The sequence below is a fragment of the Clarias gariepinus genome, chromosome 28 (genome assembly GCF_024256425.1).
Source record: "Clarias gariepinus isolate MV-2021 ecotype Netherlands chromosome 28, CGAR_prim_01v2, whole genome shotgun sequence".
Classification (NCBI taxonomy): Eukaryota; Metazoa; Chordata; class Actinopteri; order Siluriformes; family Clariidae; genus Clarias; species Clarias gariepinus.
In genome coordinates, this window is record NC_071127.1 from 9,137,176 (window position 1) to 9,155,408 (window position 18,233).

Below are 18,233 nucleotides of genomic sequence, written 5' to 3' on the forward strand. Positions count from 1 at the left end.
AAGTGACGCACCGGAAGTTCGGTTGAAACTTTCGTTTTAACAAAAGTTATCGTGCAAATTAAAAGAGTAATTTATCTGTTACTAACATAATTTTAACAACAATAAAAATGTAATTCAATAATAATAATAATATTAATAATAATAATACTAAATAAAAATAATAATAATAATAATAATAATGTTACTAATAATATTAATAAAATAATACCAATAATACTAATATAAAAATACTAATTATTATAATTACAATTATTAGTATTATGTTTATTATTGCCTCAATTAATGATAATAACAATTATTATTATTATTATTATTATTATTTTTACTATTATTATTAGTAGTATCAGTATCAGTATTATTTGTATTATTGTTGTTGTTGTTCAGTTCATCTTCATATTTATCTACTCATCATGTACACTAATGCACATTTACCCTCATTATGGCAGTCTTGCACCACTTACTTTCTGCACTGTTGTCACTTTTGGCTGTAATTGCCTTAATAACTCTAACTCACAACTCAATATATGTACACAGAATCAGTCAAAAAAAAAAAGATAATATGATGATATCATGATGATAATAAATATATCATTAATATTAGATAAATAAAATATAAATATTTTTTTCCTGAAATGTGTATTTTTTTTTTGGCTGATTATATATTCACACAGTATATATACATCATATATAAAATGAGTGAGTGTACATGCACTTATTCCATACTCATTTCCCTAATTTTATTTATTTTATAAAGCTGCTTTGCGACAATGACTATTTGTCAGGGAGAAAGATCAGGTAGATAGACAGATTTTTCATTTAGCTATTTCAGTTTTTCTGGAGGCAATCCACAGAGACACAGAAACTCAACTTAGACACGATCGAACCTGAAATGCAGAACAACATCTTGTTCGAACAACATAACCTTCTTTTACAGACAGATGATTTTTTAACATCATATAAAACCAAAATTCTGTTTGTTTGTCTGTCTGGGCGGGATGGCGGTGTTCATCAGCTTTTGTGTCAAAGATGAGCGTGTCACAGACGGTCCTCCTCGACTGTAAGAGTAGGCAGCATCATCAACACCTGGGTCCCGGGTAGAGCGGGGGCAAGTGTAACGGGCGTCCCTCACTGTGTATCTGGACGAATAAAGTTACAATAAATATAAAGTTTCAGTATGAAATGAAATGGCAGTGGGCTTGTTGTGGGCTCTGTGTATAAATCTTGAGGGGTCGCCACCGCAGACAACTTGGCACAGGTTTTATGCCCATTTTATCCGAGCTGGGGACCAGCACTGTATCCAGTGGCAGGGGCTGGGTACTGAACCTCATTAAGGAAGTTAGTTCATTTATAGATAATGTTTGTTTATGCATCCATGACCATCCCATTTATTAGCGCTTGTTAAACATGGGAGGACTTTTTCATTCTTCAGCTGTTCAATTATCAGCTTTGTTTGAAAATTAAAATACAATTTAGTACAGCTCATTAATTTAGATGAATAAAAGGTATAATAATAAAAGGTATAAAACCAACGGTATAATAAAAGGTATAAAACCAACGTCAACGTAAAAAAAACATTAAAGTATAACATTAAATGCCATAATGATTACAAAAACAATATAGGAAGAAAAAAATAAAAGTAAAAAATGAAATTAAATATACAGTATAATATAAAAGGGTAAAAATGAAGTAAAGCAAAATGTACGTATTACTCATCACATACAAGTTCACAAATCTGCGCTTGCGATTGACGTCATGTCAATGCGCCGAGTGACGTCAAAAAAGTGCGCGCTCGCAGAACTGAATACAGGGGGAATTTGAAGTAAAACAAAACACTTATTTATTTTTCTCCAACATATACTTATTGCTTAAAAATGCAAAAAGCTCAAATAAATAAGGTTTAACTGGTCGTATTTGAATTCTCAGTGTACATTAGCGAACAAATTCAGCTAACAATCTCCTCTCATAGCTAGGTTGCTAAAGGCTGCACTGTTGCTCAGGTCAGTTTTTTTTATGACTGCTTGAATTAAAGACATTAACATTCTCGTTTTCTTTTTGTCTGCAGTCTGACTATCTGGAGCATGGGGCTGTTTCCAAACTCCCTGACGGAGGAGGAAGAGACACTGCAGAAGAAATACGCGAAATTAAAGAAAAAGGTAGAAATACATGCAATCAGACCAGCTGTTTATTTACATCCAGTGTTCTGGGCTTGTGCTTTAATAATGCTGTGTAAAATATTGCACACCAGCATTAATATTATAAATATAATATATTATAAAATAATACAGTCATTTGTTATAACATTTTCACTAGTATGTACTTAAGAGAGATTTCTTATCATCTTATCTGTATTATTTTCTACTGAGAAACATTTAAGCATTTGGTTCATATTTTTTTAAATAATAAAGGACTGTTATAGGATTATACACTACCTGGTAAAAAAAAAAAGGTACCGTTACAGGAGCGTCCATTTATTGCTCTGCATCAAGCAAAGAAAACAACTGAGGAGATTGAAAATGACTGAAACTGGGTTAAAAACCTTTCAACACATTTTAAAAATCTGTACGGATAGTGCTGAACCGCCAACTTTGTAAATGAATTGTGATTTAAAAAAATTATAAATCCAAATATGACCGTAAAAACCAGAGCAGTGTTTTATAGTTAAAGTAAGAATTTCCACACACACACGTGTGAAAAAAGCAGCTATCACCCCTTTAAATCAAGACACGACCAGGTCATATATACAAGGTGCCGTTAAGGCCATACAACTGTAATCCATGCGTACTCTAACCGTAAAAACCCATACTTTTGGCCTGCCCAAGTTTTAATACTATAACAAAACAATTTCTACCAGAACTAGATTAAAAAACATATTCTGCAAGACAAAATCTAAAGTGCACCTAAATAACCTAATGTAATATCTTGTTCTTCTGGCCAAGACCATGCTATAATGTGATTATTTATTTATTTTCATCTATTTTATTCGATCTTTTTTTTAAACTTTCCCACAACTCTCTAAATCACTTACATTTTAACATAATAATATTGGTTCGAATAAACAAGCTTAATATTTGATATGAAATAGCCTGAGAAGCTGATATAGCAATAAATCTTAATACAAACAAACAAACACGCACAATGTGATAAGAACTTGTGGAAAAATGTACAAAAACTAATAAACCCTCGAGAATCACAAGAGCCAAAGGTGTCTGCTGCCTATTCACTCGTATTAGCTGAGAGATTAAGTGCTTAGGACATTGTGTGCTGTAATTAAAGATAAAGGCGGCCAATAAAATAGTGGATTGTTTTTGGCTGGGTAGTGTATATTAATGAAATAATAAAAAAAATAATAAAGAGGAGGGGAAAAAAAGATCCTGTATTGATGGCACTGTTTTGTTTTTTGTTTTCTCTCACTTTAGAAAAAAGCTCTCCAGGCATTAAAGAAGCAGAGCTCCAGCAATCAGACGAGTCAGGCTGGACTGAAACGCAGTGAGTCGCTTTCTCATTCCTGACTGTAAAATGGCTTCGAGCATGAGTCAGCACAAAAGTCTTATCCAGTGTGATCGGCTGTTATGTTATGATGTATGGAGTTACGGAACACCTCCTGTCCTTGTTCTGGTTTGGGAAAAGGAGTTAAAAGCTGTGTTGTACTCTGTGTCTCTAAAGCCTTGTCAGATCAGCCTGTGGTGGACACGGCGACGGCCACCGAGCAGGCCAAGATGCTCATCAAATCCGGCGCCATAAGTGCCATCAAATCAGAGAACAAGAACTCCGGGTTCAAGCGATCACGAACACTTGAGGGGAAGTTAAAGGTGATAAACCAGCATGCTTTTGAAGAGGTGTCACCTTCCTGTTTTTAATCCTATTTTCCAATCATTACTTTATTTTTTTTTTTGTAATCTTAGGATCCTGAGAAAGGTCCGGGTCTGTCATTCCTGCCGTTCCAGAGAAGCGTCTCTACAGACGAGGAGCTTTCTGAGGTAAAATTAATTTTAATAATGCTACACAGGTTGCATTACAATGCTAGGTTGTCTCGTTGATTCATTAAAAAAATACAACAACACATATAAAAATTGTAAATAAAAGTTAAAAATAAAAGACTTTTTCCCTTTTTACAGTCGGCCAAAAGAATCCACAGGAAGGCTCTGTATGAGAGGTGAGCTTACATGACACTCTGTATTAAAGTTATTTAGATTGTTACTTTCTTTGTGGTACTGAAATTTAATCTCCCCTTTCTGCTGCAGCTTTGTCGGCCCATCTGACCGCTCACGTGATGACGAGGAAGGTTCAGGAGGAGGAGGTGGAGGAGGAGAAGCAGCAGCAGCAGCAGTAGGAGGAGGAGGAGCAGGAGGAGGAGCAGGAGCAGGAGGAGGAGCAGGAGCAGCGCCTAGCCGAGATTTTGAACGTGAACGAGACAGAGATCTGGAAAGAGACCGCAATCGAGACAGGGAAAGGGACAGAGAGCGTGGCCGAGACAGAGAGCGAGAACGGGAGAGGAACAGAGACAGGAGCCGCGAACGTGACAGAGACAGAGAGCGCGACAGGGAAAGAGACAGAGACCGGGAACGTGACAGAGAGCGAGATAGAGATGGACCCTTCAGACGTAAAATTATTCCATAATAATCCAAAATCATATAACCAGAATTGATCTTGAGGAATAGTTTCCTTAATGTGTGTGTCCCCCTGAGCAGGTACAGACTCGTACCCTGAGCGCAGAGGCATGAGGAAAGGAAACACGGTGTACGTTTACGGCGCAGGCATGGTGGAGGAGAGCCTGCGCACAGCTTTCTCTCAGCATGGCACCATCATCGACCTGTCCATGGACTCGCCACGCAAGTATGACAAACAGTGAACTCACATTTAATTATATTACACTTTTTATGATAATAATAACTAATAATAATAATAATAATTACACACAAAGTCTATGGCAGCCCATAGTAGGCTTGTGCACTTAAAAAAAAAAAAAAATCTTATTAGTGATGGGAATTACCAGGCATGACCCGATACGATTTGTATTGCGATACCGCTAGTATCATGATTTTATAAATACGCTGATTTATACGATTCTGCTGCAATTCTAAATAAATGTGACAAATAATGCACTTCTAGCACATAAGACGCTTTGCTGCCTGCCTGCCAATGTGTGACTGGTTTAAAAGGCACCACCTGTAGGATCATAGAGGAACTGCAACATTTTATACCACTCAATAATTCTTTTTGAAAAGAAATCGAGAAAGGTCATAACAAGGAAATGATGTACGCCAGAATTTCCAATTATTGAATATTAGTATGATGATATTTATAACATTTTCTCCACGAGGCTACAGGAAGATAAATTTAATGAAATGTGTTGGGAAATGGATGTTTCCCCAAAATGCCCATACTTTATCAAGTTTTTTTATTTTATTTTTAATAACCTTATTATACAGGTTAATTTTAAAGCAAAAAAAGAAATCCACTCTTATACTTTTGTTCAATATATTTGTTTGTTTAAAGAAACATATAAAGGGAAAAATTAGGGTTTTTACTGTAGTAAAAGCCATGTATAAACAATATATTTGATCCCTGATTAAATAATAATAATAATAATAATAATAAAAGAAATTGATCTTTAAGTTTGGCCAAGAAAAGCATCCTGATACATCACCGGATTTATTTTTATGCAGTTTGGCACAGATGACACAGTCTCAGCTACCTGCAGGCTAATTTCTGTACACTGTAGCGCCACCAACAGGGCATATTCGGACATACCATAAATCATATTTAGAAGTGTCGTAGAAACACTTCTCCACTTTTCCTCTTGTTCCACATTCTTAGAGTACTGAGATTGTATTATATTGGATTGTAAATATTGGATTTTCCATTATTTATATTTAATTAAAAAAATTCAGATTACATCGTTGTGAGACCAACCAGAACAAAAACATGTTTTTCAGATTTTTGATAGTTTCATCAGTACCAAACTCGCTAAACAGAAAATTAAGCTATTTCTTTGCATCATGAGTTTGAACAAGCATCGAACTCATTGACAACATACTGTAGAAGGGCTTCTTTTTTTTTTTTTTTAAACAGACACACAAATGTGTGCACAAGATTTAAAACGAAATGAAAACACAAGCTATTGTGTGTGTATAAAACTTCATTTTAAACAGCTTACCTCTTTTCGTTTTCCGTTCAAGCTGTGCTTTTGTCACCTTTGAGAAGATGGAGTCGGCCGATCAGGCTGTAGTAGAGGTCAGCGTCAAGTCTCAACACACACACGCACACACGTCCTTTATTATTGATATTTAGTACACGATGCTAATATAGATCTCTGATTATAGCTGAACAACACCACGGTGGGCGAAGTCACCATTAAAGTCAGCATCGCTAGGAAGCAGCCCATGCTGGACGCAGCTACGGGGAAATCAGTCTGGGGATCTCTGGGTGAGTAGCGCCGACACGCTCTGATCTACAGTACCAGTCAAACGTTTGGATTTACTGTATTTTCTACGTTCTACAACAATACTGCAGATTTCTAAACTATGACATGGCATTAGAAAATTCAACTGTTCTGGAACAGTTCTTGCAAGAACAGTATTGTTCTTATTAAGTGCGTTTGCAAAACCCATCAAGCATCAGGATGAAACTGGCTCTCATGAAGACCTTCCCAGGAAAGCATGACCTGCTGCAGAAGAGACGTTCATTTAGAGTCACCAGTTAACTCAGAAATCACCAGTTAACAAACATTATCTCAGATTAGAGCCGTTATGAAGGATTTACAGAGCAGAAGTAGCAGATATACATCTTGCATTGTTGAATATTTTGGATGCCGTCACTATTGTTTTAAAGTGTAGAGAGAAATAAAAAAATCAGGAGTAAGGAGGGGTGTCCAAACTTTTGACTGCTAAGTGTGTATGAAAGAATCTCAATTCTCTAGCATCGTTTTCTTTAATATACAAAAGTGACAAAAAAAACCTCTCAAATGCCGTCATCGCTCGTGACCTGTTCATGTGGGCGGAGTCATATTGGAAGAGGCCGATCCTAAAATAAATCATGATCTTACACATGATTCATTCTCTCGTCTTTACAAGATGAACCTTTAAACCAACAGCAGTAAAATATTTATATGAGCATCACCACGTGTTTTTTTTTTTTTTGGTCATCTTGTAAATATCAAATTAGTTTAAAATAAGAATGCATTTTTGTATTTATGTCTTGTTTTCATTCCACAGCTGTGCAGAACAGCGCCAAGGGCTCGTACAGGGACAAGCGGAATCAAGTCGTCTACAGCGACGATTTCATCTGAGCAGCTCTCTCCCTCTCCTTCTCTCATACACACACACAATACATAGCCTTATGTTCCTGTTTTTTTTTTTTCATGCAAATCACCAAGTTGTAAAATTGGTTAATTACAATACTTTAAAAAACATGTAGAGGATGTGTTTATAGTTCGTACTGTGCTTTGGTATTACAGCGCTGAATAAAGTGTGAACACGATATACGGTGCAGCTTTGTAAATAAAAAGTGTGTGTAGTCATTTTTCTGAGAATATTACTAATCTATGAGACACACTGACGTACGAGAAGGATTGAGTAATGAACAGGGCATGCAGTTATAGGAAACTAATCCATAATAGCGGAGAATTGACATTCTGAATCATGTTTATCTTATACCACAGCGATTTATCATTGTTCTTCATTCAGGAATTCTACATACTGATGTACAAGGTCATTTTTGCTTACTAAATATTAGTTTTAGCATACAATACTATTTATATACACTATATATTATATACTATTTACAAAACTACAGTAATACTATAGTTAGTTTAATGGCCAGGTAGGTGTTATAGAAAACTCATTCATTACAGAACTCAGTGCTTATTTTATAAACTGCCATCTTTTTTGCCATTTTGGATTTAATTAAGAAAATACCTAAAATATAATCACTCCAGTGACTAATTCTTGTAAGGTGAAATACTTTACTAATCATGAAAACAAGGCAAGTCTAGACTTTGGAGCAATGGCAAAAGGTCATGTGATCTGATGAGTCCAGAGCGATGGGTGTGTCAGGGTGAGAAGGGAAGTACCTCTGGAGGCAGTGTTATAATCTGGGGTTGCTTCAGTTGGTCAGATCTAGAGTGAAATCAGCTGACGACCTGAATGTACTGAAGGACCAGGTTATCACGTCTATGGAGTTTTTCTTCCCTGATGGACTCGGGTTATGAAAATTGGCTCTGGGAGCACGAGGAATCATCAGAGTCGTGATCTTAACACCAGTGGACGTTTCCGTGTTGTGCTCTTTTGTCATTCATGAATGCAGTCCCCAACAAACGAACGAGTTCCATTCCAGGAGCACATTCATAAATCTGATTTGTTCTTAAGTCAGAGATTATTGAATACAATTGTAAATATTGGTATCTGGTGCGCTGCAGTGTCTTTTTTTTTTTTTGGGTACCATACACTTGAGCTATTTCTGCGATTGGTCCGTTCATATCTGCGAAAATTCGTAACTCGAATGTTCGTAAATTGGGGACTACCTGTACAAATTCTTACACGGGCAGGACACAATCAGTCAGACACCAACGTGTAAAAAAAGTCCTTGTTCATTAAGTCTGTAATGTTTTGCAGAAAATGAAAAGAAAGGCAATCCGTTAAAGCGCCCTGTTTCGTTTAATTGATTGTAAATGACAACACAGTGTAGCTGAAGACACAACATGAAACCAAACGTGTTACACTCGATTCACAACATTAACAGCTTGCGGCTAACTGCTTTATTAGACTCGTCACAGACTATTTATCGTATACACGTACAGACGGTTACACCGATACTGATTTTTTTTATTCTCCACAATGCAGACGCTCAGCACAGTGTTCAGATACTATTTTAATCAATGAGGCACAGATGTTCTCAAGTCTCAAGAACCAAGCACAGGCAAGCGTGGCAAGTGAGGCATCGACCTAAATAATCCGACTTCAGACCAGAATCTTACTTTATCTTCCATGTGGGTGTCTTATGACTCTTAAAGGAACATATGTACACTTTTCTCAATGCACGCAATCAACCTCGACAGTGTTTGGTCTTCCGAGATTTGCTCTGGAGCTATACGGCTCATGAAAGAAATCAAATACTCATCTCCTTCGAACGCTTAAGCAGGAACACTTGAATGTTAAACTGTAAATACCGGCAGTTTAAAAGTTGTTTAAGGCAAGAATAAAAAAAAGTTTGCTGATGAGTGACACAAAGAGGGAATACTGAACACAAACCTGTGCAGGTGATATAACTTTCTAGTGCCCTATATGCATGAGCATTTCTATGAATACAGGAAGTAAAAAGATAACTAATAAAAGAAAAAAAGAAAAAACAAAGCTAAAAGTCACCTGCTATGATTTCTGTAAGTTAATGATAACAGACCTCATTTATTTGTCTTTTAAAGTTTACAGATTGATTTTTTCGCATAATTTTTTTGTGTGTTAAAGCTTCTACAAATGATTTACAACAATCTGTTTGTGTCCCTGGTAAAAAAAAAAAAAAACAGGCCAATGTTCGTTCTATTATTTGCAGTATAAAGTACTGTTGCATTACCAAAAATTACTGCAGGTGATGAGAATTTTGAAAAGGGTCATATACCTGCACTTTTAAATAATCGTTACTTTTTCTATACTTATGTCTGTACGGTCTGATTAAAAGGATCTGTCTCTTCAACAACAGTCCTGACAGCAGAGACGCATTTGTGATGTAGTGCAGGGGGGGAAAAAAGAAGAAAAAAACAAAAAAGAAGAGAAAAAGGAAAAGGTAAAAAAAAAATGAAAAAAAAAAAGATAAGGTAAAAAAAGAAGAAGGGAGAAAAACAAAAAATGAAAAAAAAAAGGAAAAGTAAAAAAAAAAAAAGCAAACAGAAAAAAAAAAAATGAAAAAAGAGGGAGGAGAAGGAAAAAAAATACAAACAAGAGATAAAAAGAGAAAAAAAAATGGACTGGGTTGTGATGTGAGCTGAGGGGAATACTAAAGAGAACAAAGCCATTTTTTTAATTTATTCAGGAAACCAGACTTAAAGAGAGATGGCCGCAGGAATTAATATTTTAAAATATGTGAAATATTTTGGTTATAAATTGGGACATAAGCCTCCGTATGTCAGTCCATGTATCACCACACTATATGTTTGTATCTAAGGCTGTAAAAATTTGTTCCTCTATAATCCTGCAGGGGGTGCTCTACACTTCCCACTGTATGGTGGGAGCAAATTAGTTGGCAAGTTCGTTTAGAATTGTAACGGAATTAATAAAATTAAAAAAAGATTATATAATACTTCAATATATTTATAAAATCATGAACCGGCAGGGGTCGTCTACTACGCAGGATATCTAACAGTGTTAGGACACGCAACTTTAAATAAGTGAACGTACTGGGCCTCTTCAAACCCAGGGTTAGTTAAGGTAACTACATCAAGCTGCTGTAAAAAAAATAAAATGAATAAAAAGTTTACATTTTTTTCTGATCATAGAAATTACTCAAATAATTTCTTGACTTGCACTATATTAGACTCAATTTTTCCTACATTTCCTTAAAATAATCTGACAAAATATAGCCCTAGATCATGATGTACCTCATCAGGCTCTCTAAAATGTTTCCTAGGTACAGCTTCTCAAAAACTATTTATCACCTAATAAGTTTAATGTCTCTGAGTCTTTCGAAATTGCGAGAACAAGTTGATGTATTAAGGCTAAGCTCTTAAAATACTTTTTTTTGTAGTCCATAAATACCTTAATTCATTTATTCCTTCTCTATATTATCAAGTACAGGGTCGCAGGGGACTTAGAAGACTTTGGGCATGAGGCGGGGTACACCTCATTCACACACTACGGGCGATTTGGGAAGGCCACTTAACCTAATCTGCATGTTTTAGGACTGTTGAAAAAGAGTACCTTGAGGAAACCCACCAAACACAGTAAGGCCACTTCAAGGAAAAAAAAAAGAAAAAAAAACTTAAAGAACCTTTAACGTTTAAACCTTTTCGTTTGATCATCCTGGTAGCTCCAGTACATAAAAGAAGCAAACGTGAGACACCAAACATGTCTTGAAGGACTGACGCAACGGATAAATTAAAGACTTGACCAAACCATGGGAACTTCTGTCCCTTGAGTCAGGATACAGTTTAACACACTGTGTGTATATATATATATGACAAGGACATTATCAGACTCTGGCCCTCTGATCTCAATAATGCTACTTTAGACTCTGTCTTAAAACAGTCATCTTAAACTCCTCCTCCTATAACGGGTTCCTCACACTCTCTCTGGATCTCCAGGTAGTTCTGCGCGGTGGTCTTGCCGTGCTGCTCCTTCAGGTGGCGCCGCAGCGCCGGTTTGTGAGCGAAGCAGATGCGGCAGAAGGCGCAGACGTGCGGCCGCTGACCGCTGTGCATGTTCATGTGGTCGGACAGCGTGGACTTCTGCGTGAAGGTCTTGTGGCACAGCGGGCAGCTGTGCAGCTTGGCCGAGCGGTGGACGGCCATGTGCCGGTTCAGATTGCTGGTCTGGCTGAAGTGTTTGCCGCAGCACGGGCACACGTACAGCAGGTGGGTGGAGCGCGAGTGCGCGGCCAGATCCTCCACCGAGGAGAACGCCAGGCCGCACTGCTCGCACGCCGCCGAACCCGTCACGCAGGACGTGGAACCCACGACGGCCACGGAGTCCTCGCCGCCATCTTCTTCGTTGGCGGGCAGCGGTACGACTCCCACGTCGTCCTCCGCGCCCGCTCCGTCCATGCCGTAGTGACCGGGGCCGCCGTCCGAACCCGCCGCGTCTCCTTGGCAATCCGTCGGCTGGTAATCCACCCGCATTGAACCGTCTCCCAGAGCCAGATAGTCCTGTCCGATCCCCGGTCCAAAGCTCCCCATGATCTCCTCGGAGGTGGGGAAGCGCCACGCCTGCTGGAAGTTCCCCAAAGGCCTTCGCTCGCGGTAGGTGTAGCGCTTCCTGTGCTTGAAGCCCCGCCCGCGGCCGCCCCTGGGCTCTCCGAATCTCCGCCTCCAGATGCGCACTCCGCCCCTCGGGCTGCTCCCCGGCGCTCCACCTTCGTCCCTGCACAGGTCGTCGACGTGCGCGTCCTGACGCAGAGCCAACACATCCACGGCGTCATCGTGGACTCCCGCGTTGTCTTCGCCGGTGTGGTGTTCGTCTCTGATGCGCACCTCGAACACGCTGAAGTCGTTCCTGCTCTCGTCATCTTCGACCCCTCCGGAGTGCTCAGACACTCGAAGCTACAACAATCAAACATCAGGAAAAATATATACAGATATAAAAAAAATACAATTTAAATAACTAAATTATTCAATATTTTCAAAATTCAAATATATTATTTATATCTAAAAAGTCAGCCTGTTAAGATGTATTTACCCTCACTCCAGACAAATCAGCCTCATCTCTGCGCTGAGAGCCGGCGTGTTCGACTCCCGAGACCTGCGGCTCCTCCTCCGAGCTGTGAGGCTGCAACGATGAGGCGCGCTCAGAAGGGGGCGACATACTGTCCAGGGAACGAGTGCTGCCGCTGACCATCGACGCCAAAACCTGGGACTCTTCTGTTTTCACAGACTGAACAAGCAGAACATCCGAGTCGAACTTAGGGACATAAATAATAATAATTTATTTTTTTTATACTGAATTGAATGTGGAGAGGATGTGACGAACCGAACGCTGACTCACTCCTGAACTGCAGCTTTTGGTCTGAAGGTACTGACTCAGCGCCACCCTGCACTTCTCCACCACGTGCTCCATCTGAAGGTAGCTGGCCGCCGTTAGGTAATTCACTATCTCTTTGGCGCTGAACTGCAGGACGCCCGTGTAGCAGGACTGCAGGAGCTCGCGGATCACCGTGGAGCTGTGCAGCACGGAAACCTGCTGCAGAAAAAAAACAAACTTTTGAAAGAAAGAAAGAAAAAAAGAAAAAAATTGAAAACTGACTAGACATCCGGAATTCCTCAGGAGGTGGGGGTTGGGATTGGGGGGGGATCGTCTCTTGAATTGTAATGAAAACACTCACCCAGCCGCTTGCACGCTGACCTGCGCCCATGCCATTAAGCATTCGCTATAGTCAGGCAAAAAGTTCATTAATGAGCTGAACTTAATTAGAAAAAAAAACGAAAAAAAAAACCTACCAACACCTTTATGTGCTTTTAAAATCGTTTAAAGGGATATAATTAATATCCAGAGGCTGGGAAAATAATTAAAATCATATCTAACCCTCCAGTCACTACTTGTCCAGTCACATGATTAAGCAAGAAAAGTACCTAGGCTAGATTTGAGCAGCCGTCAAAATTTTACCCGAGTCTACGGGAAGCTTTTTTGGGTTGTCTGATGAATTAATATGAAAAACGTCTCTCTGTTAATCACCATGTCGAGTGCCAAGTTCATCCTCAGGTGATGATTGGTGTGCTGCATGTAACACATAATAATGCTAAATGAAATGAACTATAAAGTAACATAAATTATAAATTAACTTTATCACTCTCCAAACACTTTTCTAACAGTTTCCAGAAGATTTACATTGATACTTCAGTTTTTGTCGAATCTTTACATCAACCCAAATCTTTGCGTAGCAGCTTTTCCCTTCTGGTAATACCTGTAGCTCTGCAGAAGGGTTCAGTAAGAACTGGTCCCTGAGGAAGGCCGAGCCGGCAGCCAGCACCACTTTGTGACCCCGGAACATCTGCCTGCCACCAGCCACGATAGTGATGTCGCAGAAGTGCCGCTGCTCCCGCAAGGTATTCATGTTCCTCAGCGCGGCGTCGCTGTGGCCGGGCAGGCGGAAACACACCACGTCCATCTGCGCACACACAGGGGAAATATTACTACATCAACAGCTGCAGTTATTCAAGACTAAAACGGTAATGTTCTTAAATGCAAAGACTGCAAACATTTTTTTACATGAAAAAAATGTGAAATAATGTGGAGGTGGAGCTTATGAGGCTTCACCCCTGACCTTAATCATTCTGTGAGAGAGGGTAGCTATGCATCAACACAAGAAAGTGGAGATTTAAAAAAACGTTTGTTGTAAATTATTTCAGATAAACAAACTGATGTTACGGATGTGACGCGTCTGTACACATAATATAAAAGATGCATGCTGGCATTGTGAAGTTTAACATGAAATGGTTGAAAAAGTTATCATAGAAAAAACAAACTGTAAAAATACTGAATCAGAAAATCAGAAAATCGGAAATCTGGCTCTGAATCTGTTTTTTTCCTGCTACTTTCCTCTTTTTACCTTTTTAGTTGTCATCATTTTTGTGTCACTTTGACTACTTTTGACATTGGACTGTTGACTACTGTTAAAATTACAAGTAAAAGTTTAGTCTTATACAAGCTATTTTTGGTGTTTCAATTTTAAAAATGGGAAAAATATTTTGATGTTATACACGTATCGCAATTTTTTTGTGTGGCAATTTATGCATCACCATATTAAAATTCAAAAGGCATTAATTTATTTGGTTTAAATTTATACATGTTACATTCAATTAAGCATTAATTGAGTTTTTTTTTTTGAGGTTTAAAATTGCAACAAAATAAGGTGGAAATGTGATATCGAACTGGGATATTTATAAAATTGAGATACATGTGATAAAGAATCGCAAAGGTATTGTGATATTTATGATATCGTACCGGGTGGTGAATGGTGATTCCCATCCCTACTAAAGTTTTACCCATAAGTCACTGTGATTTGTGTGAGTGCTGTCTATTTTGTATTGCGTGTAGTAAGAATAGATAGAAAAGACTGATAGGACAAGAGCTGAAAGGACATGGTGAAATCCCAAAAAGTAAAATTTAATGCACTAAACAAACAAAGCAAGAAAGAGATTGTCTTTATTATTATTATCATTACTTCTTCTTCGAAAATTGACATCACTAACATTTAGTGATGGTGAATCCATTGTTTTAAATGGATTCACCATTTAAACCATGTTCACATTTCAATAAAATAACTATATAATTACTGACAAGAGACTCATTCAAAAAAAGTTCCAGATTCTGAAACAGTTTCCCCAGGTTATTTTATAAACTATGCTTAAAACCACAACTTAATGCTTTGTTATTACTCATGTTCCACACAATTTATTTGCTTAGACAATAAATACAAAAAAAATGACTAGTACAATTTTACCTTTACCTCTTTCTCATCTATATTAACACACACACCTGTTTAGACAATGCATCAGGTAGGTTGTTTCCCACTGATGTTAGAGAATATACACTTCTTACTGATAAACAAGTAAACAAACATAATATATTTTCTGTACCGTTAAATCACCAAACTATCACAAACCGTTACTCAAATGAAGAGTTTAACACACACACACACACACACACACACACACACGGCTAGCTAACATAATCTACAGCGACTTATACATCTCTAAGACTCTCTACACACTAGTGTATAATTCTATAATTATTATTAATGTAAGGATTTTTACACTATTGTTGTTGTTGTTAGTGTTTTTTAAGCATTCTGTACTGTAGACCGTCGCCTAGTAACCTTTTGTCTCGCGCAGGCTAACCAGCTAACGTTAGCCGCGTTCACGAGAACCTGTACGCAGCGCGCGCGCTTTCTTCTCCTCACTTTCTAAAGGAAAATCGGAAAATAAACACAAAACTGACCTTTCACACGTATTTCAGTCGCTGACAACACGCCGCGACGTCTCACATACCAGAAACACGCGTGTCGCGAACTGGCTTCAAGTCTTTAACGCTAGTGTTTACTTTTTAAAGAAGCGTAACCTAAACTACGGCGGCCGGGAAGTGACTTCCGGTTTGTTTGTTTTTTATTTTTGTTTTTTTAACCTGTAGAGAACGCGTTTGGGAATTCGAAGATACGGGTGCTCTGGCTCGCGCCACGTTCTGCTGAGTCAGCGTTGCTTAGCATTTAAACAGTTTTGAAGCACAGATTGTTTATCGAGTCTACAGACAGGGCCAAAGGTTTTTTGAGAATGACACAAATATTAATTTTCACAAAGTCTGCCGCTTTAGTGTTCATATATCTTGTGTCAAATGTTACTGTGGTATACTAAAATACAACTATAAGTATTTCAGATAACTAAACTGTTGTTGGAAGGTTGAGAGAAGTTACTCTCAGATGTTTTTGTACCGTATTTTTACACATGACTGTGTTCTTAGGGAAACTTTAGGTGAACACTCACACGATTCACTCATACGGATGGTCTTAGGACACTTTACTGCTGGCATGACACAGGACTGATGGTGCCGATCACCTTTTATTTTATTATTATTATTTTTTTTCTCCAAATGTCCCAAACAGTTGAAAAGGGATTCATCCAAGAAAATGACATCCAATCCCTGTACCGTTTGCAAAGTATCAGTCGGTCCCTGATGTTTTTCCTGAAAAGACTCCTACCATCAGTCCTGTGTCTCGCCCAGTGTTGGGTGTAACGCGTTACAAAGTACCTGGATTACTTTTTTGATGTAGCCAGTAATTAAACGCGTTAGGTCCGCCATTTAAGTACTCAGTTATTTAGTTATATTTTCAAAAATGTAATCCTTTATTTAGACAATTTATGTAATAAATTGCCAGACACCAGTCATTCCGTTAGTTTGTGTGTGTGAAAGTCGTTCTACAAGCCCCGCCCCCGATAACGCACCCCCCTCTGTTATTTCTGCTGTTATACCCCTATCTAACCTGTGCGATTTGACTCGCTTGCGCTTCGGAATTGTGGGTAATCGCCTCCCTTGCTGGGTTTTTAGTGCGCGTCTCTCACTAGTATAATCAACATCCGTGCACGCGTGTACTGTTTTTTTTACACTGTGACCACGTGTGTGTGTGTGTGTGTGTGTGTGTAAAGCAAAAGAAAGTCTCATTAGAGGTTAAAAATAAAGTTTCTCCCTCAGCCTGTGCGCGCACGTAATTTGACACTGTCAAATCACACACTCTCTGAAAGAAAAACACACACACACAAACAAACAGCGTCTGCGCGCATAAACGGAAACATTTATCTGTCTGGATTTATTTTTACTTTTTTAAAGATAAACTTTACTGCATATTTTATATGAATTATTTTTATGTATTTATTTTTTTGGGCTGTAGAACGAATAATTAGAATTTCCATTTTTTATGGGAAAATTTTATTTACAAGTGTTTTGGAATACGAGCCAGCTTCCGGAATGAATTATGCTCGTAATCCAAGGTTACAGACAGGGCCCAAAGTTTTGAGAATGAAACAAATATTTATTTTCACAAAGTCTGCCGCTTTAGTGTTTATATATCTTGTGTCAAATGTTATATATGCATTTTGTAGACGGCCCATTAGCTGCTTTAAGAGGAACTACCTGTCTAGGCATAGAATGTGAGCGTTGTCCTCTACAGATCTTCGAACAACATGAAGTCATGACTTTGAAGTCATGAAGTTTTATGCTTTTAAATAAATAAAAATATTATAAAATTATATTTCTGTTAAGGGTAAGACAACAGGATTTAGGGTTTCGAAAATCAGAACAAATTTTTAATGACTAAAGACATCTATATACCAATCTAATGAGAAAGAAACACGCATTAGTAATAATAACGACCACAAATTTCGGTGCATAAATTTTTATCATAACACTGTAAGTGTTTATTTATTTCCTGCATGTCTGTGTATGCCAAAGTCTGTAGTCACATACATTGTAGTCACATATTTTATTCCACCGGACCACAAGAGCTAGCCAGGAGACACCTGTCCAGACAAAGACACCCCTCATGTCCTTTTGTGTGGGAAGCATTAAAGTGCTACTTTCAATGGTGGCGCTCAGGCTTCGTCTGCATTTTGAGCGCTACTTCATTCAACATACAGCTGAAGGCTGAATAAAATGCCGCCCCTCTTGAGATGGAGCTCCAGACAGATGCCTTGGTTACTTATGCAGGAACTGGCACGGAGTGTGGGGATTAAGGGGCACTGTAGGGGCGGAGGCTATAGAAAAACAGGCCTTGAAACTTGAAAAAAAAAAAAAAAAGGATTCACGAAAGATGATTTCATAAAAGATTAAATCTTGATCACCAAATTACAAATCACAAACACATTTATAACATAAAGTGTTCCATTAAGGTGTTGGACCAGCAGAAGTGTGCTATGGTGTGTGGAACATTGCTTATCCCAAAGATACAGTGTTATCTCAACCTGCACCTTGCATACCACAAATTAAACAAATATTTTTTGGGGAAAAGCAATGTTCCTCCCTTCAGTAGCCACAGACCGAAAAGCA

The 18,233-nt window shown here is 38.3% G+C and overlaps 2 protein-coding genes across 3 annotated transcripts; one reads left to right on the forward strand and one right to left on the reverse strand.

Annotated features, from left to right (window-relative positions):
- The first annotated feature begins 1,760 nt into the window (after positions 1–1,760).
- Positions 1,761–7,506, forward strand: nelfe (negative elongation factor complex member E). Its single transcript, XM_053490048.1, has 11 exons — positions 1,761–1,819; positions 2,063–2,153; positions 3,417–3,486; positions 3,664–3,809; positions 3,903–3,977; positions 4,116–4,153; positions 4,242–4,600; positions 4,689–4,833; positions 6,180–6,234; positions 6,324–6,426; positions 7,215–7,506. Exons 2-11 carry the CDS (start codon positions 2,079–2,081, stop codon positions 7,286–7,288), a joined length of 1,140 nt encoding a protein of 379 aa, XP_053346023.1. The 5' UTR covers positions 1,761–1,819; positions 2,063–2,078; the 3' UTR covers positions 7,289–7,506.
- Positions 7,507–9,921: 2,415 nt separating this feature from the next.
- Positions 9,922–15,764, reverse strand: LOC128515857 (zinc finger and BTB domain-containing protein 12-like). Of its 2 annotated transcripts, none has more exons than XM_053490086.1 (5): positions 15,639–15,764; positions 13,603–13,806; positions 12,687–12,881; positions 12,381–12,575; positions 9,922–12,244 (listed from the first exon to the last, which is right to left on the reverse strand). In XM_053490086.1, the coding sequence occupies exons 2-5, from the start codon at positions 13,804–13,806 to the stop codon at positions 11,240–11,242; spliced, it is 1,599 nt and encodes a 532-aa protein (XP_053346061.1). In that variant the 5' UTR covers positions 15,639–15,764; the 3' UTR covers positions 9,922–11,239. The 2 variants fall into 2 exon arrangements, with proteins under 2 accessions (XP_053346061.1, XP_053346060.1); XM_053490085.1 differs by having other exon boundaries at positions 12,672–12,881.
- Between the last annotated feature and the right edge of the window lie 2,469 nt (positions 15,765–18,233).

Excerpts from the sequence above, each read along its gene's own strand:
- nelfe (XM_053490048.1), top strand. The coding sequence starts at position 2,079 with ATGGGGCTGTTTCCAAACTCCCTGACGGAGGAGGAAGAGACACTGCAG. Across the intron at positions 4,154-4,241 it reads AGGAAGGCTCTGTATGAGAG|CTTTGTCGGCCCATCTGACC; the intron begins GTGAGCTTACAT and ends TTTCTGCTGCAG. Across the intron at positions 6,427-7,214 it reads ATCAGTCTGGGGATCTCTGG|CTGTGCAGAACAGCGCCAAG; the intron begins GTGAGTAGCGCC and ends TTCATTCCACAG.
- LOC128515857 (XM_053490085.1), bottom strand. The coding sequence starts at position 13,806 with ATGGACGTGGTGTGTTTCCGCCTGCCCGGCCACAGCGACGCCGCGCTG. Across the intron at positions 12,882-13,602 it reads ACCCTTCTGCAGAGCTACAG|CAGGTTTCCGTGCTGCACAG; the intron begins GTATTACCAGAA and ends TTTTTTCTGCAG. Across the intron at positions 12,245-12,380 it reads CTGATTTGTCTGGAGTGAGG|CTTCGAGTGTCTGAGCACTC; the intron begins GTAAATACATCT and ends TGATTGTTGTAG.